The sequence below is a fragment of the Candidozyma haemuli genome (genome assembly GCF_002926055.2).
Source record: "Candidozyma haemuli strain B11899 chromosome Unknown F_2014730914, whole genome shotgun sequence".
NCBI classification, from domain to species: domain Eukaryota; kingdom Fungi; phylum Ascomycota; class Pichiomycetes; order Serinales; family Metschnikowiaceae; genus Candidozyma; species Candidozyma haemuli.
The window spans coordinates 1,061,332-1,084,310 of record NW_020289912.1 but is presented as its reverse complement, the minus strand read 5'-3'; the positions used below and the strand labels follow the sequence as shown (position 1 = coordinate 1,084,310).

Sequence of the window (22,979 nt, the reverse complement as noted above, 5' to 3'; positions counted from 1 at the left end):
TTGTATGTATAGTCGCTTATCTTCTTTACTCAACGCCGTTGGCGACAACAAAGGCGAATCCTGGGGTCTCTCCCTTCACCAGTAACTTGGCAACAACTTTTCCTCCCGTCTGCGCAAGTCTCACCAGAGCTCCGATCTTGCCTCCCCACAAGTCCTTACCCAACAACTTCAACACATGTGACGTCAGGTCCGCTGGAACATAGTCCGAGCCATCCAAAGGCATAGCGTTCAAGGTCTTTTTCAACTTATTGATAGCACTCTCCAAGTTGTTCACTCCTCCAATTGTCACGACGCTGCCTTCATCCTCTGGCAACTGATCGAATATGGTGGTGAAGTTGGAGTTGTACATAGGCTGAATGAAGTCACCAGCGCTGATCTCCAAGTCATCGATCTGGTATTCATCCTCGATACCTTCGTCGGCAGGGTCAATGTTACCCTCCTCATCAATAGTGTCCTTCGAGGTGTAGACGAGGGTGTTACCGAATGCTGCAAGTAGATCATCGTCACCAATAGCAGGCGTCGAGAAAGAAACGTAGACGCTACCAGTCTGTTCTGGTTTCAACTCAGCCAATGGGATGGTGAACTCTTCTTGGTACAATTCATTGTCAGCCTGGGCGACAACAGAGACATCTTGCAACACCAAAGAAGACAAGGTGTTAGTAACGTCAAACTGCAAGACAAGCTTTTGGGTTTCCACAAAGAAGTGCTTGACGACGGTGACAACGAACTCGTTCTCTCTGTCGGTCAAGTAAGCTGGAGTGGAAGAAGACTTGGTCAACTTGCCGTGATCGGCAAATTCTGGAATAGCAGACAAGTTTGCTGCGTACTCCTGCTGCTTCAAGTATTCATTAGCACTGTCATCGGCGCCCTGGGACTCCTCCTTAGACTTTGTACCTGGCGAAGTCTTATCGCTTTCAATATCAGCACCATCAGTCTTCTCCAATTTCTTGATCTTGGTGTTGTACTCGAGCGATTTCTGCTCCTCCTTACTGAGCAATGGCACTTCAGTGATATCGAATTTGCGGCCAAAGTTAGCTTCATCATTCAAGTAGTGGGACAACTTACTCTCCAAAGCAGCCAAGTTGAAGCCAGATTCAGCCACAATCAATTGTGGGCGCTTGCTGTCAATAAAGCTCAATGACAACGAAGCGCGGTCTCTGACCTCATCATCCACGTCATTCAAACATCTGCTCAACAAGATCTTGACATTCTTGGAAACATCTTCGTCGCATTGAGCTGCGAACTTAGACAATGCGATAACAGCAGACGATCTAACGATGGAGTTTTCCAACACCAATCTGTTGTAAATGTGTCTGATGTAGTAGGATGGATTAGTGGTGTTTGGACCCTCATCACCTAACAAGTGCAAGATACGCACAGACAATTCGGTGTATTCACAGTCTTCGATGAACTCACACAAGTTCATCAATATAAGCTGCTTGGCAGCCTTATCAGACAAGAATTTAATCAAATCGAATAAAGCGTCAACAATGCTCGACTTCAATTGCAAAGTACCGTCATCTCTCAACAAGTCAGAAAGGAAGGATACTAGCTTCTTGTGCTTGGATGGGAACTTGAGAGCCAAGTTCTCGATGGCCTCGATGATAGTGATCTTGAAGTCCTCAGTGATTTCATCCATCATGGAGGTCATCTTTGAGATCAATCTGTCGACGTTCTCGGAACTCGAGGCAGTAGCGGATTCCACACTACCAGCACCCAAAGTCTTCAACAAAGTGGTGATGGCCAAAGTGGACACGGATCTATTGCTATCGTTAATCAAGCTCTCCAACTCCAAGTTGACCACCATGATCTTCTCTGGGTGCTTGATAGAGATCTTATTGATCAATCTGACAGCAGCAAATCTAGTAGCGGTTCTTGGAACGCTCAACAATTTCTGTAGAGTAAGAATAATGTTCATGAAGTCATCCTCCTTGATGAGATGCTGCAAGCCAATCAATGTCTTACAAGCCTCCAACTCGACCATATCGGACTTGTGCTTCAAGAAACCTGTTAAGATAGGATGCAAGTGAGTGATGAGGGATTCGTCATCTAACAAGACCTTATTAATGTAGCGAATGAGCTGAATGATAGACAAGGAGTTCTTCAACGAAGAGCCTTCAGCCAAACTAGTAATAAGTTTCATCAAAGACATTTTGTCGTGGTTTCTCAATTGGTACAACAAGCCCAAAGCGTGGTACTGGTACATGTATGAGTTGGAAGGTAAGTTGGTTGTGGAGGCACCGTAGTACTCGTGCAATTGGAATTGATCAGGAGGGAATTGCTTATAGGATTGAACGGTTTCCAAGGTTTCGTTGGTAAAACGCTTGACAACGTCCTTTGCAATAGGCAACAAATTATAGGAGGAGATCAAAGCAGCTGAAGACACAATTGGGTTCTTGTCAACCAAGCAGTTTCTGAACAACCTCTCAGAGGCCGACACAGTGGTAGGATCCAAAACCTTTGAAAGCGTTCTGATGGCATTGGGCTTGTAGATCAACAGGCCCGACTGGATATCCTTCATGATGGAAGAAGTGACCATCAAGATATCCTGAGAGGTAGCGGAAAGCTCCTTAATTGTCAAATACACCAACTGACGCAAAGAGGAATTCTTGTGCTGGAACAACTTCGATATGGAAAAGAACAAAGTGGTCGACTCTTGCAGTGGAAACAGCTCGCCCTGGTAAATCAAGCGCAAGAGCTTGGCCAACAATTGTCGGCACTTTTTGGCATCCACAGGCAGCGCATTGAACTGCTGCAAACACTCCTGGAACACCGCCATCTTGTCTGGCACGTTGGCCAGACTATACGGGTCCTGGGATTTGTAGGACAGGACAGACATGGAGAAGGTGGGTTTGCTGAGATTTGGTGGTGGTTGTTTTTTGGTTATACGTGTAAGAAGGTATTTGAGCGAGGCACACCCACACACCAAGGTCACGTGTGGGATTTTTCACCACCACCCAAGTCCTCCGGTTTCTGGGAAATGGAGGGTGGGATTTGAATAAGGAGGGGCGGGATGTTATGAAGGGATGTGGTTTACTTGAATTGAGCTGTTTTGGTGGGGTTTTGGGCTTTTGTGTGTGAGATACTTGGACTATAGTGTCTCACCAAAGGAACCAACCAGAGAGAGAGAGAGAGAGAGACAGAGACAGAGAAGAAGTGCTATAGGAATTGGAAACGAAGGGGAGGAAAAGGAAATGACGTGAAAATAAGGTCCTGGTTGGTTTTATGGTACTGTATTCGAAAACAAGTTACTGGCGTGTTTGTGTGGATGGCTTAGATGTGCTAACTACTTTTCGCAGCCATTACAGAAGCCTGTTCTCTAGCCTTGTCTATATTAGACAGAACACACCTCTGTTCATTGAGCACGTTTTACCGAAAAAGGCATAAAATCAAACAAATTCGATCAAATTCTGTACTTTAGAGTCGGATAAACTAAACCCACACTAGCTCTTTCTCCACATGTTTAAACCACCACCCGGGCATATGTCTACCCTTTGAATACTCACTACACTCTACTTACACCGTCTAGCACCACCTCCACTTCCCCAAAGCCCAAGCTCAACACACATAAACCACGAGTTCAAACTACCAGATACAAATAGACCATCTGAACCTCAAGAACCAAAATTCTCTAACCCCTTACTCTCCTTTCTTTCAGTATCTACATTGAGCAACCACCAGGCCATACCATTCACCAACCACCTTCCTCCACCACTTTCCAGGCAAACCCCAATTCTCCAGAACCTTTTCATCCAAACCCAATTCCATTCAAACCAATTCCATCCAATAACTTTCCTTAGCCACCACCCCTAGCTCCCCTCCCCTTCTTCCCATCACTTCACCAGACCCTACCAAAATGTCGCGTTCTCTAACCAGAACAGCCTCCATTGATTTAACCGCTGTTGCGCCAAGGCGACTCCAGGAACGCTAAGAAACTTACCAAAAACCGTGAAAAAGGTACGCCCTACCTCTACCACCCGAAACCACCAAAACCCTAATTTTCACACATTTTCACCCACTCCATCCACTTCAACCTCCAAACCCTTAGCCATATCTCTTCTCTACCAATGCAGGTGCTAAACTCTTGACACAAGATGTCGCGCATATCGGTTGGCGCTCGACAGACACCGAGCGTAGCACAGCCTGTATTGTGCCGAAACCAGGGAGACCTGCGTTTTTCCTATATAACCGTTGGATAAGCCGAATGGCTAATACTTTCTTTGATTAATGAAGTTGTTGTTTGCCATGACAGGCAGGCTCCATAGAAGGGGGCTTTGCGTGGCGGTGGTGCTTTGTATGGTGACGTTGATCAGCTACCACTTTGTGGACTTCAATGTGCTTCCGGTGGACTTTACGGTTGATTACTCGGTACGGGGCTTCGAGGCTCACGATTACCAGGTTCGGGACGAGATCCATTATTCGAAGTACCGGTTTTCGCTTACGGACGAGTTTAAGAAGCACGTTGGTGATTGGGGGCTGTTTGTTCAGAAACCACAGGCTGAAAAATGTACGACGTTTTTCAAGTTTCTCGAGAAGAAGCAGCCTGACTGGGAGTTGCCGCCGCTCTATGAAGAGCCTTACGATAAGCACGCCGTGGCCAAGGGTCTCTACTTCGAGGAGGCGTATAAGAAGATCAAGAAGCAGAAAAACAGAGATAAGGTCGAGAATCCAGATACAATCACTGATAAGGACCGTACCGAGGTCAATGGCTGGTTCCAGGAAAGGGTGAATAAGACCGTGGCGCTTGAGGTGAGAATGGCTGATCTTATGACGGTGGTGAGAAGTTATGGCCATTGCTTCTTTGGCGATAGTGAACCCGATAAGGATCTCCAAGGCGGCTTCGCCAGACGTCTCACGCCTTTCTTCCATGACCAACTACCGAGGTTTGAGACTCCCGATGGGGCTTCGGTAGACGACCAGTTCCCAGGATGCCGCAAATACATGCCTGACGATACACTTATCCAATACTACCATGAGAATATGAAGGGAAAGGGTATTGTTATATCGGCAGCGACGCGTTACTCGAAAGACATTGCTCGTCTTATCAGGGTTTTACGGGGCCTAAACAATAAGCTCCCAATTCAGATCGTTTATAGAGGAGATCTCCTGACGAAATCACGAAGGTTGCTCCAGGGAGCGGCCGTAGCGCCAATTGAGACGCTTCTAGGTGAACTGTTTACCGACCAGTCGCTTATGAAGAGCGTTTTGCCAGATGTTGATTTGGGCGATCCAGCGAAGTATGGGTCGGAGCTTCCTATCCAACATCTCACTTTTGTCAACATCGAAGCACCAATGAAGAAACTAGCCAAGCATTTCTTTAAGGGTTACAACAACAAAATATTGGCGCTCATGTTCAATACGTTTGAAGAAGTCGTTTTGGTTGATGCTGATGCCGTACCGCTAGAAGCTCCGTACGACATGTTCCATTCACCAGAGTACAAGGCTACAGGAACATACTTCTTTAAGGACCGACTGCTCCGAGACAGCAATGACTGGATCGAGACCAACTACTTTTCAAAGCTCATGCCTCATGACCACAGTTCATTCGATTTGGCTATGGGAATCAAGCCAGTCACAGATTTCACCATGGATATTCCTTATATGAGAGGCTGGAGACACACACAAGAAGCCGGTATCGTTATGTTTAACCGCAAAAGGCATTATGCTGCCAATTTAGCTCTTCTTCCTCTTGCGTTATGGGGAGAGCCGGTGAAATCCTCGATTTGGGGTGATAAAGAGATGTACTGGTTGGCAATGTCAATCGTTGGAGATGAACAATACTCCTGGAGCAAATATGATGCTGCAAGTGTTGGTGAATTCACTTCGGATCCAATCCGGAAAATGTACAATGCTACAGCTGCCTCAGAAGTATGTCTGAGCCATCCTGGCCATATGTCTTCGTCAGGACGAATACTATGGATCAACTCAGGCTTCTCCTTCTGCAAAAAGAATGGGTACAGCAGGGACGAGAAGAAGTTCCCCTTTTCCACCTTCAACGACAGAGACATTCTCAAAGACTTATATCAGGCCCCACTCCGCATTCGAGATGCCCTCGTACCCCCAGGGTTGCCTCCTTTACGCTCACGAGGAAGCCATGTGGACCTCGCCGAAGAAATCAAGTATAGACTTGAACTGAAAAACCGCAAAAAAGACGTTGACCAATTGGACGATGTTCAACAGATAGACAGCTACGAGCCTCAGAAAGGATGGATCAAGTCCCCTTGTTGCACCGACTATTACTATTGCGCTTACAATGCCATAGAAAACTACGACAATTCTGGCTCGATCGATTCTTCTGGATCGGTGTTTTCGTTTGCTGAAGAGGATAGAGCACGTTACGATTTCTTAGGCAAATTCTGGATCACCGGATTGAAAAGCTTACGAAACCTTGACTTCGAAATGCCTCTTGTTAAGGACTATCCAACCTACGAGGAAACTTCTTCAGATAACCTGGAAGACCCGGATTCCCAAATTCAACGTATAGACTCATGAGACGCTTTCAATTCCCACTGTATATTAATCTACCTGTTACCTTTTATTATTCATGTAATCGTTGCATTAAAATAAATATTCATTTCCTCATTCCGTTTCTAAATGCTATTGTTTATGCTTGTGCTAGACTCAGCAAATTGATAGTGTCGCCGGCCTTCACCAAGGCCTTTTCAAACTCTTCCTTAAGAAGATTGGCCTCGTGGTCGCTGGTGATTTTGACTTGCAAGAAGTAAAGGTTCACAATAGAAGCTGTTTCGCCTCTGTTGATAAATTTGTTCACCAAGATATTCAACGTATCCCTTGCCTTGATAGAACCCAAAAGACGTATAACACCAACCAAACTTGAAACAGATAGTTCGCTCAAGCGCATGGTTTTGCAGAGCTTGACAGCTGCCTCAAACTTGGCTCTCACAGCCCGAGCATACTTACCCTGGCTCATGTTCGATGCTCTTGTTAATTGGTGAACCATGCTGTCAAAGATAGCACGCTGGGTGTTTGTCGTCAGCACGAGCTTCTCATTCTGAGAAAGAAGCTGGCGCATACCTTTAGGATGATCTCTTGAAAGGAGCTCCAATGCAAGCGTGGCAGCATCTTTGTCTTTGCCATTCGCGTAGAAAGTGTGTTGAGTGCCAGAGAGTTGCACCATTAACTTGGCAAACCCAATGGCCTTGGCCAATTCTGGTGATTTGTTAGCCATGCTTTCAAAACGTTGAATGACAACCTCATAGTTGCCCTGCTGAATGAAATAGTTCACAAAGATAGACAAGAGCCGATCTGATTGCATCAAGAGCCTCTTACCATTCTCATCGGAGAAGTAATGTTTCATGATCTCAGTAACTTTGGAATCATCTTTGTTGGTAACAAGACAGGTGAGAACGGAAGCAAGAAGGCTAACATCCTCGTTAACTGTCACGTCAAGCGAATACAACCGCTCTTTAGGCAAATACTGGATGGCCTCTTTCAGCTTACCGAGACTTGTGAGCTTCTCCAAAAACTTTGCTACCCATTTGTTGCCATTGCAACCTGCCAAAAGATCGGGGAAGGAATCTTCAAACATCTTTAGGAAGTAGGCATTATCCGTTGAGTTGCAAAATGCTGCAAAGGCGTCCAATACCCTTTCGGAATTGAGCGCCTGACTTTCATCAGTCTCGCGCAATGATTTAAAGACTTCAACGTTCACCTTCTCATGCTCGAAAGCAATAAGGGAGCTTAACAACAGGTGCTTCTCGTTGATTTCCAAGGACAGAGAAAGAAGCCTCTTGACAAAGGCGTCAATGCTAATGCGTTTATCCTTCACCAAAGATCCCATCACAAAGTTTCTGTTCAAGATGGTTTTCCAGGTAAGAGCATTGAAGTTAAAACCTCCCTCGAAAGCTTCTGTGAAGCACTGGACACCCTTATCAAAATTGATGGAAAGCAAAGTTGAATAGTCCAATGCAGAGAAGGTAGTGTTCTTGTAACTCTCAATAGTAGAAACCTCAATATTGAGAAGATCACAGGCCTCGCTGATGTCTGTAGTCGTAATGTCATTATTCGAGGAAACCAACTGCGTAAAAGAGCTCTTAACAGTACCTTTGAACAGTTCAAGGTCTTCTGAAAGCTGCAAGTAGTGGTTCTCGGTATCCTCGAATTCTTTGATAAGATATGCCTGGTATTGCAAGATCCTAAGTCTAATACTTGAAGGAAGCGCAGTTGAATGAGCGAGGTTCATGACATAGTTCATAATGTTCATCAAACCATAGATGTTATCATCCGCAAGCTTAAAACTGGCAAATGCACGCATCACCATCGGAGAATTGATAAGTCTGTCAGAAGTCTGAGCGGAACCCAGCTGGATCAAGTATGGCAAATGCTCACTTACAAACCCATTCAACACATTCGAGTGACTCGTATGATGGACAGCCTGCTGTTCCAAAATAGTCCAACAAAGATTGACATATTCTTCGTTGTTCAGGGCATGTGCTGCGTTGAGGAGGTAAAGAACCATTTTTTTGGATACATTCCAGTCGCTGACAGCATGGTCCTTTGCAATAATCTCTTTCAAAAGGCGAAGCACCTTGCTGTGGTCCCCAAGATCGATACTCAAAGACAACAAAAACTCTCTGCAGCTGACAAACTTCTTTGGGAAAATAGTTGCATCGTATAAGTTGTTTTGATAATCAGACCTTATGGCAACCTTCTCATACAACTTCCAAATGATTTCGTAGACAGACTTTTGAGATTTTGCGAGCTTATCATCGGTGACTTCACGTCTTTGTAACTCAAGCTTGGAATATTCGTTGATAAAAAGACCGATGAGCTTATTGTAGACATGAATCGATAACTCGGGAAGATAAGGAACATCATTAAACTTCTCCAAAAGACGGTATGATCTGTATAATGAGACGGTTGAGCCTTCGGCCATGATGGCTTCAAGATAAACCGAAAGAAGAGCAGAAACCTTTGGTTTCGCAATAGCAATATCCTTGGCCGATGCTTCTAAAGACGACTTGTAGTCAACCAAGATGTCATCCAAAAACTTGGTGGCCAACAGCAAGTTGCCATTCGCGATTAAAGCCAGAATGAGCGCCGAGTAGACATTATACTCATAGGCCATAAGCTCAGGGCATGTTTCGGTGTTCACCTTGTAGTCTTCAAAAACCGAGATGAGATACTGGTAGATTTCTTCTTTGCTCAGGTTTTCCATTCCCAATGGTGCAAAGTGCTTTGAAAGATCAATCAACCCAACATAGTAAGCACCATCACCGGAAACGAGGTCACGGTGCTCCAAAACTCTCTTGACGAGGTCAGAGGTTAATAAGGTTGGGAAATTAGTGATTGCAGAGAGCAAATTAGGCATGATGGTGGATAATGTAAGGTTTTGGTGATCCTTCAACGAAAGGAATAGATTCGTGCCCACCTGGCCAAATTCTTGGGCTTTTGTTTCAAAGTCCTGGTATATGTGGTGAGCGACCGATGGCGAGCGACCGGCGGTGACGGCTTCGACGCATCCCTCGAAGATGCCCTTCAAAACAAGATCATAAGTGGAATTGTCGGGCCTCAAGGATGTCGTGGAGCAAAGGTAAAGAATGTCCTGGTACACCGTGAGTAGGTTGGTGAGTCTCGATTCAATGGAGCTAAGCGAAGGGGTCCCATTGTCAAGAGCTCTGGATAAAATGGATTCAAGAACGATGTTGTATAGCTGGATGGAAGGAAGAGCAATGTCGTTCCGTTTGAGGGCCTGGTATAAGGGGTATATGATATCTAAGTCTTCTGGAGACGTATGCGTGTTGTAGATGTGGAGGATCTTGTCGCTTTGAGTCTTCTGGAAGGATTCCTCGAAAGCCGGTTCTTCCGGAGCACTTTCCTGGGGAAGCTCCTCGATCTTAGGCTGTGACAAAGGAATCAACTTCAAAGGTTCACGGTCCGCCAAGTCAGGCGCCGACGTGGTGAAGTGTCTCACGAAACAATGCTGTTGTTGAAGACTCTTTGGTCTCACAAGAGCCCAAGACGATAAAAACTCCCTTGAAACGGTCTTGAGATGGTTGATATGGCTATAAACCTCATCCTTGACCTTGCTGATCACGAAATACGGAATCGTGAGCGCCAGCAGCGAGCTGGAAGGAAACACCAACAAGACATGGGAGCCGTGGTCATGGAGGCCAGCCTTCTCTTCCCTCCTAAGCTCATGGTTGAAAATCGTGAAATATATGCCATAATGACCATTTGCTATGGAAAGAAACTTGTGATTGGACGGATGGGGGTCTTCAGAACGCCAGTACTTGGTATGTTGGCGGCTGTACTTGGTAACTGCATTATTGTTCAAGTAAGGTAGCGACGACTGGAAAAACTGGATTCTTCCCAGCTCTCTGAGCTTGAAAGCCATGACGAAGTAGCAGTGTGTGAAAAGAAACTAAAGGCAAACTGCCTGTACGAAATAGGCTTGTGCCAGATGGAAAGTTGGCTTTGAAGATGGGGTTGAAGTAGGGAGAGAAAAGGAAAGGAAAGGAAAGGACACACAAAAAAAAAAAAAATAATGAGTCTTGTATGGAACGATCTCGCAAATAACGGCAAATCGTCTATTTTCTTTCCTGCCGTACAGTTTTAGTGTTCCGTATTTTTTCGGTTCCGGGTGCGACCGGCAAAAAGAGCCGTCCAAGGGATGCCAGGACCAAAGGATGCAAAAGGGATGAATTCAATGAAACCTGGGTTGGATTTCAAATGGGAGTGGTGGCCGAGAAAGGAACAATTTGGAAGGCCAACCAGTCTACGACTGGTTGTTTCAAATGTGAGTCATGGGTGAGTTCGGGATGGGAAACCGTTAGTGCGAAAAATTCGTGACTCTGGTTCCTTCCTGCTGGTAGTGCTCTTTTTGGCTGCAAAATGCCTTTGGCCACCCAATGGGAGGACACCCATTCTATATAAATCGGAAGATGGGGAAACAACTTTTTAGTGGTCTGTAAGCAGAAGCTCCATGACTTGCCGAAGCACTTCATCGTCGTCGCTTTCTTCTATTGGCTCTCCGGGATGTCCTGTGGCAGGCTGTTTGAATAACTCATGGGACCGCAGAGAGCCTTCCACAGGCGTGGCAACGGGCTCCAGGTCTTCCCGTGAAAGAAGCAACGCTCTTTCAAGTTCGTCATCTTCGCTGGTATCGGGAACACTACTGGCACTGAGCGCCATGGCCATTCGTAGCTCTTCAAGCTCAGAATCGAGCTCTGTTCCGTTGTACCGGTCCGCCATGAGCTCGGCTCTGCGGCGAGTGTCTTCAAGAGTATCGTAGTCTTCCAACTGGTCCTTGATATGCCTATGCATTGCATGTCTTGATGATCCTTCTGCTGATTGGGGAGTATTGGGTTTCTTCTTTAATGCAATCGGATCGTTGCCAAACCGGAAGTACTGTGCAACGCTGCCACTTACAATCACTCCAGAACAGTCAGACGGGCTAAACTCAATGTGTCTAATCGGTGGCTCACCTTCACGGAAAAGCTTTCGCAGAACCTTGACACCTTCTCTAAGGTATTCGCCCAGATGGGCGTCATAAAAATGCACAAAGTTAGGAAGAAGACCTATTGCGAGAATCGAGCTTGTAAGTGCCACAACGGTCCACTCCCTTATACCGTAAGGAGCATCGTAACGGAGCATGATTCTTGTAAGAAACTTAATATCGCTCCCTGTATCACGAATGTTAAACGTGGATACGCTACCATCGGAAAAGATAACAGCGAAAAGTCTTCCATCACCACCTGCAATGTCTGGAAGTCTAGTTTTGCGGTGTGTTTGTTGTAATGTTCCACCAATAATGTTCACTCCCTCTGGAGCCGAAGCTTCAGTCGTATAGATTCTTTCAGAAAGATTGAACACCTTGATCGTGCTCTCGTTGTGCACCACAACGTTCATGCCAGGGAGATCAATGTAGAAGCCAGTATCACCAGCCATAGTGATACCATGGGCCACTCTATGCATTTCTTCACCAGAAGGGAGTTCATACGAGACAATCTCCTCTTCTGTCACCACAACCACAGTCTCTCGAAAGTCACTAGCCACCTCTAAAACGCCACACGTTTGGCTCACAAAAATGGTCCTCAAAAGTGTCGTGGCGCTCCAGAGAAGCAAAAGGCCGCCTCTCGTACCTGCTATAATCTCTGTTTTCTCTCTCACCTTTTCAAAAACATCGTTCATTTTAAGTGTTAAAATCGGATCGTCCGTGGGGCCCTGAAGTGTCACCACAGACTGTTTTCCCGAGCCTGTAGCGGAAGAAGTAATAAGATTCTTCACGAACACTTCACCATTCGGTTTACCCACACAAAGATGGGACCAGTTACAGTCAGCAGCCATGCCCATTGAAAGAACACTATTTTCCGGGAAAAACACCTGGTTACGCCCCGTGGATAGCGTACACATGGAAATGGCACCAGAGAACCGTGCAAACGTCAAGATCCTATCATGAGCAAAGTCCACAAACACACGAGGCGGCACCCGCATGCCAAACTCGTTATTCACCAAAGCATAAGCGTGTGAAAACGCCCTGCCTTTCGCCCACTTCCGTGACACAGCTACTCTGCCCAAGTACTCAGTAAGCCACATGGGAGACCCAGTCACCGAAGAAAAAACATTCCCCGTGCCAAAACGGTTATTAAACGCCGTGATCCACGCCGACTTGTCACTCACAACATGGTTCCATTTGCGGCACACCAATCGAAGGTCTTTAAGCTCCACTGGATGCATGTGGGCGAATACACCTAACAAGACTTCATCTGGAAGGTCATTGATATGCACCGTCTGTCGATGTAGCGACTCTGGATTGGGGTCCAGGTGGAAGTTGCCCAAGGCGTCTGACATTATGGAGGGTGCTGGGGGGTTGTCAGAAATCAGGGGGTTTGCCACTGAAAAAGAAGCGTGGTTCTTGTTTGGTTGAATGTATGGTGGAAACTGTGCGATGATAGATAGCGATGTAGGTAGGCTGCGAAAAAGTAAGACATGAGTCAAGGTGGGACGAGAGAGGCAGGGAGGGAGTGGGGGTGGTAATTGTTGATTATTAAGAAGAAAGAAATGTAAATATAGTGGGTAAAATAAAAAAAAAAAAAAAAAAGAAGTAAAGGGGTGAATTGGGGATTGGGGGAATTGGTGGGGGACTTATAGGTGGAACAGGCATATGGGGAAGAGTGGCATCTCTGGAAAGTGCACGTTAGGGAATAGAAAATTTCAAAAAAGCATCAGATTTGGGTTTATGATTTTTTGTGTTCGAAAGAGTGCTTTTGGAATATTTATAATTTGTAGGTGGCGAGGAATACCTCTTGGATTGGCAGTGAAGGCCAAATGGAACAGAACCAGCGGTTGAGCTATGGCAGTTAGAGAGATTCAAAATTGAAAGGGAGAATAAGATTAAGAGAAGTTTTAAAGAAGGCTATAGTGGGTACCATAAAGGGCGTTAATCGTTCGTTAGGCTTGGGTTTGAAGAAACGATTTAAGATCATCAACGACTGAATTTTTATTAGGATAACTTCGTTTTGCTCAAGTGGAAGTGGATTAAAACTAGAACCGACGTATCAAATAACAGAAGATATGTTCCCCTTTGGAATTCTAAACAGAGCGTTTATAAGTGCTGGTGGGAGAAAGAGACCCAGGAACAGCAGAAGAAGAGTAAACCACCGAGTAGCTATGTTCGTGAAACCTATGATATTAGCCTTAGCTCAAAATAAGCCAAAAGAAACAAAACAAAATATATCCACCACTTTCCAGCGCTCTATGTAACTACCCTTTATCTTCTTGACGTTCCCTCTCACCAGTCCACCTAAGCAACACCACAAACTAAAGCAACGCCCACAAAACTCCTTAGCCAAACCAACTACTTCAAATTCTTCCAGGAACCAGAAATACACAAGAATTTAACCTTAAATATTTCTTTCTGTCATTCTCTTCTTCACGGCAGCCTGCTGATTTGACTCTGCTCGCTCGACTCTGAAACTACCAGCAAGAATCCACCGTTCACCACCAAAAATCCCTGAAAATCACCCCAAAAAGCACTAACATAACCTTCTTAACACCCCAAAATTTAATAAAATATCCCACTTCCCTCATCATCCCTCCCTCCTCCGTTTAACCACAGCTCCACACATTTTGCAGCCATTTTTGGGCTGTTCCTGCAGCGCATAGTAAGAGCCAAAGATTTTCAGCTTTTTTCATCCACCTCCAACTCCACAAAACTCCCCAGTTACGAAAAAAATGGCCGAACTGCCGCAGCCAGAGCCTCAAGAGGTCGTGCTCAGAATAGCACTTCCCTCTTCGTTGGGCCAGAAAATCGAGTATGTGGAAACCCACCATACTTTGCAGGACACCGTCAGTGACATCAAGGAAGCCTTGGCTGCAAGCTCTATGTTGAGCCAATTGACGAACTTTAGTTTGTTTTATGGCGAGGTGAATGTGACGGATGAGTTTGATGATTTTGCGGTGTTGGAAGAGGTTTTCAATGCTCCAGGCAAGTTTGAGCTTCAGTTGAGTGAGAGAGCTTACTCTTTGAAAGAGGTGTATGATCACCTTCTTAGGTTTAGAGAGAGTATTGGTATGAACTTCTTCGACCATGCTGCTCGTTCGCAGGGTATTGGCGCTGGTAGCGTGAAATTTAACCGCTTGGGCTTGGGCGAAGTGAAGAAGAACGAAGAGAAGGAGGAAGTGAAGGAAGAGAAGAAGGACGATGAGCCTGAAACTACCGAGGTCACCGAAAAGGAGAAGGCTGATATCAAGGCTATTGTGGAAAAGCTTATTGAGCCAAGAGAGACCAACATCGTCAAGTTTGCATCTGCAGACTCTGTTCTTAGCTCTTGGAAGCTTCCAGTCAAGTCTCTTACTTTGTCGCAGTGGACTGTTCCACAGCTCCAGAAGGCCAAGGGCGATTTGCTTTACCTTACTTTGACTACTTTAGAGAGCGAGACTTTCTCCATCACTTGTCATGCTTCAGGCTTTTTTGTCAACCGTTTGTCCAACGCCAACTTTGACCCATCGTTGAAGATCAATGAAAAGGGTGCTTTCCACCGTGAGTACATTTTCCACAACTTGGTTGCCGCCTTGTCGCCTAAGTTCACTGCCACCATCGAGGAGAACAAGCAAGCTATCTCTAAAGGTTCTCAGTTTGCTGAGAGTTACTTGATTCCTTCTCAGGCTTCCATTACATACCCATGGGCAGTCACCGACACTCAAGTGAAGAACTCCATTGTTCCAGACTACTTCCGCTCCCAGCTTCCCGTGATTTCCAACGGTGTGGACGGCGCTGATTACGTCAAGGACTGGAACGAGGAGTACCAGGGCATTAAGGAGTTCTCCAAGGACTCTTTCAGCGAGCGTTTGCTTAGAGAGAAGTTGCTCAACAAGTACATCCAAGAGTTCAGTCAGATCTCTGCCTCCACCGCTGTGGAGATTCTTAGAGGCAACATTCCTCCTTTGAATCCTGGCGAGGCCAAGGATGACCATATCTTCTTGAGAAACAACATTTCTATAGTTTCGGTGTCAATGCTACCGGTTCTCATGATAACACTGGAGGTGACGAGGCTGCTCGTTACTGTTTCGGTAAAGATTTGGCTACCGTCAAGCTTTTGAACAGACTTGATGTTCAGGGCGTCAGCAACTTGCTTACTTGTATTGTTGACTATTTGGGCCAAAGAGTTGTCTGTCAGGCTCCAGTTCCTGGTGTGTTTGCTGACCAAACTGACGAGAACGGTGAACTGATTGACAAGATTGTTCAGGGCTACTCTCACGACAACAATGTCATCCATACTTCTGAAGAGTTTAACAACGTTTTGAAGCCTATTGGTGAAGCTTTCCACTTGAAGTCGCATAACGTCAAGTTGGCTTCTGGCGCCAGCACCGAGCAAGAGATTGCCCTTTCCAAGGATGCTAAGTGTATCGTTGGTACTGACCACAGAAAGTACGTTATCGACTTGTACAGAACGACTCCATTGGATATTGAGTTCTTGGACGCTCACTATGACGGTTCTGAAACCTCTTACCCTCACAAGGAGGCTTCCTTGAGACACGATGCTGTCGAGGAATGGTACAAGAGAAAGGCTGCTGCTTTGTTCAAGGTGGAAACCGAGAGATTGGACAAGGAAGGAAAGCTTGAGGGTGACGAGAAGCCTCAGGTTGCTATTCCAGTTGATCAGATTGTTCTCAACCCAGACACCTTCACTGGTGTTGACGAGCTGAAATCTGACCAGGATGACGTCAGAGAAGTGTCCTCCTTCATCAAGAAGCAGTTAATTCCAGAGTTTTTGGACGATGTGACCAAGAACCTGGTGCCATTCGATGGTGCCCACTTGACTGCTCTCATGCACCGTTTGGGTATCAACATGAGATACTTAGGCTACATCACTGAAGAGTCGGTTAAGAGAGTTGAGCAGTTCGAGAAGGAGAATGAAGAGTCTATTAAGACCAACGAGGCTGAGATCGCCAAGAAGGCCGAGGAGGAGAAGAACAAGACTGACGAGGAAAAGAAGGAGGAAGAAGAGAAGAAGAAGAACGAAGAGGAGAAGGAAGAGGAAAAGAAACAGTCTACTGCCAAGCTTGTCCCTGTCAGAGCAAACATGGTTGCTCTTCAAGAACTCGCTGTTCAAGAGATGATTGTCAGATCTGCCAAGCACGTTATCCGTAAACTTGGTAAGAACGTTCCTTTCCTTTTGAAGCCATACTTCATCGCTCACTTCCACAACTGTTTGTTGGGCCAGGGCGTGAACAAGACTCCAGAGGTCGAAATTGATGCTTCTCTCAAGCCATTGTTCTCCAAGACTGAAACTGCCTTTACTTCTCTCACTCCAGAAGATGTTATCAAGGCAGTTGAGAAGGAAGTCTTCTCTCGTTTCAGATACTCGCTTTCTTCCAACTGGGCCGACCAGATCAAGCCATTGAGCTTGATGAGAGAGATTGCCATCAAGGTTGGTATCCAATGGAAGGCACAGCCATACGTCTTCACCAAGGAGGAGTTCGAAGCTAGACCTCTGACTGCTGCCACTGAAACTGACGTGTCTTCTGTTGACTTCAAGTCAAGAAGAAAGGGTAAGGGTAAGGGCCACAAGCGTCAAGAGAAGACTGCTGAGGTGTCTGCTCCTGTCCAGCGTACCAGTGTTTTTGTTGCTGACGATGTCGTGGACATTGTTCCTGTTATCAAGGACGCCAGCTACAGATGTTCTATGGTTGATGAGGTTTATGAAACAGCCAAGAGCCACCTCAACAAGGGAGACGTCGAAGTTGGTACTACTCTCATGACCGAGTTGATTTCCTTCTACCAGCAAATTTACGGATCTGTGAACAGCGAGATTTCGTCTCTTTACTCCACCTTGGCTCAGTTCTACGCTGAAAGAAATATGACTGGTGAAGCATCTATTGCAGCACGTAAGGCTATTATTTTGAACGAGAGAATCCACGGTACCGACAGCTACGAGACCGTCAACTCGTACATCAAGGCTTCTTTCTTTGACAGTCTCAACAAGGACCATGCCAGCGCTTTCGCTCTTAACGCTCGTGCCCTCGAGTTGTGGGAAGAGATCTACGGTCCTAACCACCCTAACGGTGTCAGCACCTTGACCAATTTTGCTGCTATTTTGCAAGAAATGAAGCTTTCTAAGGAGGCCAGCAAGCTTTTCGGCCATGCCATCGAGGTTTCCGAGAAGTTGAACGGTGAGGTTTCTGATATCACTGCTCTTATCAGACACCGTTACGCCATCTCTTTGGTTCACTTGGGCAACTACAAGGGTGCACAGGACGAGTTTGCAAAGGCCGGTGATGTCTTCAGCAAGCTTGTGGGACCAGACGATGCTCTTGCCAAGGAGTGTCTGAACTTCGTTACCCAGATCAAGACCTATGTGGCTTACAATGAACACCAGGCTGCCGAACAAAGAAAGCAGCAGAATGGTAAAGCTAAGGTTCCTGCCAAACCTAAGGTTCAACAGCCACAACCAGCTCAGAAGACCAAGGGTGGTAAGAAGAACCAGCCTACAGTTTCTGATCCTTCCATCGCTTCGAAGTCTGTGGACGAGATCTTGCAGTTCATTGAAGGCAACAAAAAGAGCCTGAAGAAGAACAAGAAGAAGAACTAGGTTGGAAGGAAAAGCTTCTGACTTATGAAAAAGTTACCTGTAATTAGAATCCTGTTTATAGTATCCAATGGCATAGATGTCTTTACACTGTTCCTATCAAACCTAGCATAACTTTTTTTTATTTCTGTTTTAAGTATTTACAAGGTTACTTGAGGTCATATTCAACGAACACCTTGCCCACGTAGCGGTTTGACTGTCTGATGCCATCGAGCAATTCTCTTTCGAAATCAATGATTTCTTGCAAGGGCACATTGCTATCCAGGGTAAGGTGCAAAATAAGGTTGAAACGGGCGCCAGCACTCAACACAGAAAGATCCTTCACGGTAAAGCGCTGGTCCACGTTCTGAGCTGCAGAAGCCACTTCGTTCTCCACAATCTGTCTGATCTGTTGGTAGTGCTCCAGGGCAGGAGGGTCAGAACGGTCGACGAGCTCATACCAGGCTTCTTTGAACGAGCCCCAGCCGGCGTGGATAATCAAAATAGACACAAGGCCACCGCCTACAGCGTCTAACCAGGCCAAGTCGAAAAGAACGCCGCCCATCACAGTGACAAACGCTACACCTGCTGTCAACGAATCCACTCTGTGATGCCAAGCGTTCGCCACAAGCACCTTCGAGTTTGTCTGGTCAGCCACGGCCATAGTTTTCCTGTAAAGAACCTCTTTCACTCCAATAGAGCCCAAAGCGAGCCAAGCTGCGTTGATATTAGGCAACTGGGGCTCTCCAGATACATGTGAATGGCTGTGGCCTTCGCCGCCGCCCTCCAACACGCCATGGCTATGTCCATGGATAGGCACCAGTGCTACCCATTCAAAAGCCAGTGCTGGAATGGTATACTCGAGAATCTGGAGCAAAGAGGTCCAGCCGACCGAGATACCAGCAGCCAAAAGTACACCACTAACCAAAAACGTGCCCACAGCTTCAATTTTGCCGTAGCCCATCGGGAACTTGGTGGTAGTGCCCTCCTTCAGCGCCACATTGACCGTAGCCAACGTTAGAAAGTCAGCAACCATATCTGAAAGCGAATGAATAGCATCAGCAATAAGCGCCTGTGAATGGAACACCACGCCACCTACAGCCTTGGACCCTGCCATGGCCACGTTGACAAGAAGCCCGATCCACGTAATTCTCACTGCCGGGTTGGTCGTGAACCCTTTACCCAAAAGCTCGTTGGGCTGTGAATGGCTGTGTGAGTGGAACACTCCTCCATGGTCGTGATCGTGTGAGTGTTCATGTTCATGTTCATGGCCATGGCCATGTTCGTGAGCAGCAGTTTCTGGCTTGGATCCATGGGAATGGGTATGTTCGCCAGGCTTTTCCAGCACCTTCAGCTGGGCGTCTTTTCTTGGAGCCATGTTGGACGAGTTTCTCAACGGTGAGACAAGATGAAAAACACGCCGAGGGCTCGAGAAAATCAACGGCAGCGCCAAGCTTGGACGGACCCGTGCCGACGCTAGTAGACGGGATGATAGCATGGTACTAATGGAGAAACGGTACGGTTTAGGAAGGAATGGGTCCGGTAAGAAACGGTTTGGAGAGGGTCTGGTGATAAATGGTGGGAGGGTTTTGCGAGAGGTATGTCGGTGCCGATAAGCGGAGCCCGCGCTGGGCGCTTTTCAGGTGGCAGTTGCTGTTCCAGTGGAGGTGAAGAAAGTGTGTGATTTGGTGGGATTTGGTGGGTGGAGAGTGGATGTAGTGGAATTGGATTGTACTGATTGATGGCGTTTGGGATTGTCTTGGTGTTGTTGGCATTTGGCGGCGGGTGGAAGTATGGTGATAACCGTGGATGGCTGCGAAATATGGTAAGATGGTGTGAAGCTCGGGCCATGGAGGTGGGATAGACGTGGGGGGAGGTTTGGAGGTTGGAGGGTGGAAGAAGAAGTGTTAAGGAGAGTTTGGGCGTTTTGGGATCGCTGGGTGTTCTATTGGCGGTGGGTATGGGTACTGTGAAGTGCTTGTGAAAGTGGTGTAGGACCGTGGTGGGTGAAGGGTGGTGGATAGGTATTTGGGGGTAAAAGGGGCTGATTGGGAGTGGAAGGGAGGGAGGTAATTTGTGAATTGTGTGTTTGGAAGTTAGGGAGGATGGCAAGGGAGATTGAGTATCAGGCTCATCAGGTAGGGTGAGACACGGGGAGAACAGAATACACATACCTTAAGAACGTTTTTGATCTGGCTTTTCATTATAGCAAAGTTAAGAGTTCTCTTTTTCCGTTTCAGGCTCGGAAACATGGAAGTATTAGGAAAATGAAGGTACGGAAGCATGGAAGTATGGAAGTATGGAAGTATGGAAAGATGGAAGCACCAACTACTTTTGGTACTACTCATTAAATGGCGATGCTAGTACGGAACCAATTTTCCCTAATTGCCTAAATTGCACCTTATAAACCTAAGCTGCAGAAAACTCCTCTCTTTAACCTTTAAATCTATTAGTGACCTGTTGAATGCAAATATTTACATGCTGGATCTATATCAATAGTATCCAGCGCCACGACGTACCACTGAAGCAGCCGAAACCAGCTTCATAATCCTCTAGCCTCAAAACATCCCACTTGTTCACGCAAACAACCGTGCAACTGCCTCTGTGGTCGATACAGCTTCCACTGCAGCCTCTTTAGGCTCCTCAGCATCTGGAGTACCTTCTGAACCATCCTTTTCAGCTCCATTCTCCTTCTTTTCCTCGTTTTCACTGCTCTTCTCGCCATCAGCAGATTCCACCTTCAGTTTCTTATTCCTCACGTACTTCTCCTTCGTAGGTTCAGCCCATTCTTCGCCCCAGGCCTCATCCTCAAACACTTCTCGTAGTCTTTTCAACGCAATACTCTTATCTTGAGCAAGCCGAAGCTTCCTGGCCAACTCAGCATTGAGTGGCTTCACATGCATAAAGTTACAATTGTCTCCTCTATTACAAGAGTTCGTATCATGAGACCGGCACTTGGCATCGTGGAAACTCAGCACCGGCAGCAACTCACAGTATACTGGTTTGCCCGCAAACCACTCCTGGTTGACCAGCATGACCGCCAGTAATGCTGCTTTGGTCGTGGTATACCTCACATAGACATTTCCACTAAGATGGAAGTTTTCATTCTCACACACAAGCATCGACTCGATCTCGCCTGCCTGGGCTAGACGCTTATAAACGTCGATATAAAAATGCTCGAAAGACTCGGCGCTGGAGCTATCTGAGTCAGATATTTCACTGTTACGGTCTGTCTTGGGGTTGGGGTAGAGGTTTGCCAAAAGCACCGTTTTCAGCTCCTGAGGCTGGATATGTTTTCGTGCACACTTTTCACCGTGCCGACAAGCGCCGATTTTCAGGTAGAAGGAGCAGATAGAGCGGTCGTCCATGGCAAATGGAGTATATATGGGAAATGATAAGGTTAGATGAAGCGATGCGGTGATGGAGTAGGAAGAGATCCAGACACCACCACATACATAAGAAAGAAGAGACAAGAAGAGACAAGAAGCATGGCATAATTCTACTGAAAGTGACTAAATAAGCCATTTAATGTAATCTCATAAACGTTTTATTATGAACATAGTTGGTACATAATGGAAACATCTGGGTTATCAAAAGTCATCAAACTGCAATGGCTGCAAAACCAACCATTAGGCAAAGTTAAGGCCCTCTGCCTCAGCAGTGTAACGGTAACCCTTGATAGGGTTGGCATCGCAGATCTTCTTGATCTCCTCCAAGTCGGCCTTGGTCAAGTCCACTGGAGCACCCAAGTTACGGTCGATCTTCAGCACAGTAGTACCAGAAGTGATTGGTAAGATCTTAGGGATCTTGCTGATGCCATAGAAGTTCTCGGTCCCGCCGACAGAAGAGATCCACAGCAAGGCAAGGGACTCCAAGGTAGTGTTTTTCTTGTGGGCATATTCCTGCAAGGCCTTGACCAACTTGGCGTTGTGCCAAAAGTTGTCGCCAGAGAATTTACCCAAACCACCTCTGATATCGCCTGGTCTGTTGCACATCTTGAAGTAACCATCAAGGTCGTTAGCGGCAAATTCGGTGAGGAAACCACGGTTCAATGGCGAGTAGGCAATCACTGGGATGTTGTGTTTACTTAACTCAGCCAAAACACCATTGTGGAGAATATCCTGGCACATCAAGTGGAACTCAACCTCCACAACAGACACTGGAGCAACCGAAAGAGCCTTCTGGATAGAGCCTACACCGACTTCCGAAAGAGAAATACCATCAATGATACCCTTTTCAACAAACTCGTTGATGTAGCCCACAGTCTTCTCATATGGAGTGTTAGGGTCAACTCTGGCAACCTCAAAGATCAACTTGGGTCTCTTGGCCTTATCCTTAGGGAAGTAAGAAGCAAGCTTCTCAATTGACTTGGAAACAGACTCCTTGGATCCGTCTGGAGCAAACTTCTCCAAGTTGAACCCTCCCTTCATGGAAACCACCAAGTCTGGGTAGTTCGAGCCATACCTCTTCCAGAACTCCTCCTTCATCTTCATGTTGATATCGTTAGGACCGTAGAACTCACCTCCAACGATAAGCTGAGTGTTGTGCTTCTCAATGGCATGTTTCAAGCACTCGAACGCTTGTTCTTGAGAGATGGGCTCTGGAGTCCATGTCATGGACATGGTACCGTAAGCGAACTTTCCTGGGATTTGCACTGACATGTTTCTTGTGAATTGTTTTGGTAGACGAATGGTGGATGTTGATGCTGTCAATTGGCCTTCCCAAGGGTCTCTTTTATAGTAAACTTGGTCCTTGCTGGGTTCGAGGGCTTCTAGTATTGGTGTTTGATACTGGAGCAATGGCGGGCGAAGTTCCGTTTTGGGGATGAAGTATATGCGCGGCAAAGGCGGTATTGCCTGATTGGGACGTATACCCGCGAAAAAGAACCTTTTTTAGATCTTCTACGCGAGGTCTAAACAGTAGGTTGCAAGAAAGAACGTTTACAAT

General features: G+C 46.4%; 8 protein-coding genes across 8 annotated transcripts; 2 read left to right on the top strand and 6 right to left on the bottom strand. All coding sequences in view use genetic code 12, as the record gives it.

Moving 5' to 3' along the window:
- Positions 1-25: 25 nt before the first annotated feature.
- On the bottom strand, positions 26-2,839 carry SEC21 (coatomer subunit gamma; the record flags this gene model as incomplete). Its single annotated transcript, XM_025487769.1, has 1 exon — positions 26-2,839. The coding sequence occupies one exon, from the start codon at positions 2,837-2,839 to the stop codon at positions 26-28; it is 2,814 nt and encodes a 937-aa protein (XP_025344785.1).
- A 1,406-nt stretch (positions 2,840-4,245) lies between these two features.
- On the top strand, positions 4,246-6,492 carry MNN15 (putative alpha-1,3-mannosyltransferase; the record flags this gene model as incomplete). Its single annotated transcript, XM_025487768.1, has 1 exon — positions 4,246-6,492. One exon carries the CDS (start codon positions 4,246-4,248, stop codon positions 6,490-6,492), a length of 2,247 nt encoding a protein of 748 aa, XP_025344784.1.
- A 112-nt stretch (positions 6,493-6,604) lies between these two features.
- RPM2 (ribonuclease P) lies at positions 6,605-10,357 on the bottom strand (the record flags this gene model as incomplete). The annotated part of the gene is made up of 1 exon (XM_025487767.1): positions 6,605-10,357. One exon carries the CDS (start codon positions 10,355-10,357, stop codon positions 6,605-6,607), a length of 3,753 nt encoding a protein of 1,250 aa, XP_025344783.1.
- A 563-nt stretch (positions 10,358-10,920) lies between these two features.
- Positions 10,921-12,813, bottom strand: CXQ85_004136 (SCF ubiquitin ligase complex subunit; the record flags this gene model as incomplete). The annotated part of the gene is made up of 1 exon (XM_025487766.1): positions 10,921-12,813. The coding sequence occupies one exon, from the start codon at positions 12,811-12,813 to the stop codon at positions 10,921-10,923; it is 1,893 nt and encodes a 630-aa protein (XP_025344782.1).
- Positions 12,814-14,196: 1,383 nt separating this feature from the next.
- On the top strand, positions 14,197-18,056 carry CXQ85_004135 (translation initiation factor 3 subunit; the record flags this gene model as incomplete). The annotated part of the gene is made up of 2 exons (XM_025487765.1): positions 14,197-15,486; positions 15,516-18,056. The coding sequence occupies 2 exons, from the start codon at positions 14,197-14,199 to the stop codon at positions 18,054-18,056; spliced, it is 3,831 nt and encodes a 1,276-aa protein (XP_025344781.1).
- Positions 18,057-18,201: 145 nt separating this feature from the next.
- Positions 18,202-19,410, bottom strand: CXQ85_004134 (uncharacterized protein; the record flags this gene model as incomplete). Its single annotated transcript, XM_025487764.1, has 1 exon — positions 18,202-19,410. One exon carries the CDS (start codon positions 19,408-19,410, stop codon positions 18,202-18,204), a length of 1,209 nt encoding a protein of 402 aa, XP_025344780.1.
- Positions 19,411-20,608: 1,198 nt separating this feature from the next.
- CXQ85_004133 (uncharacterized protein) lies at positions 20,609-21,400 on the bottom strand (the record flags this gene model as incomplete). The annotated part of the gene is made up of 1 exon (XM_025487763.1): positions 20,609-21,400. The coding sequence occupies one exon, from the start codon at positions 21,398-21,400 to the stop codon at positions 20,609-20,611; it is 792 nt and encodes a 263-aa protein (XP_025344779.1).
- Positions 21,401-21,661: 261 nt separating this feature from the next.
- On the bottom strand, positions 21,662-22,693 carry CXQ85_004132 (pyridoxine 4-dehydrogenase; the record flags this gene model as incomplete). Its single annotated transcript, XM_025487762.1, has 1 exon — positions 21,662-22,693. One exon carries the CDS (start codon positions 22,691-22,693, stop codon positions 21,662-21,664), a length of 1,032 nt encoding a protein of 343 aa, XP_025344778.1.
- Positions 22,694-22,979: the final 286 nt, after the last annotated feature.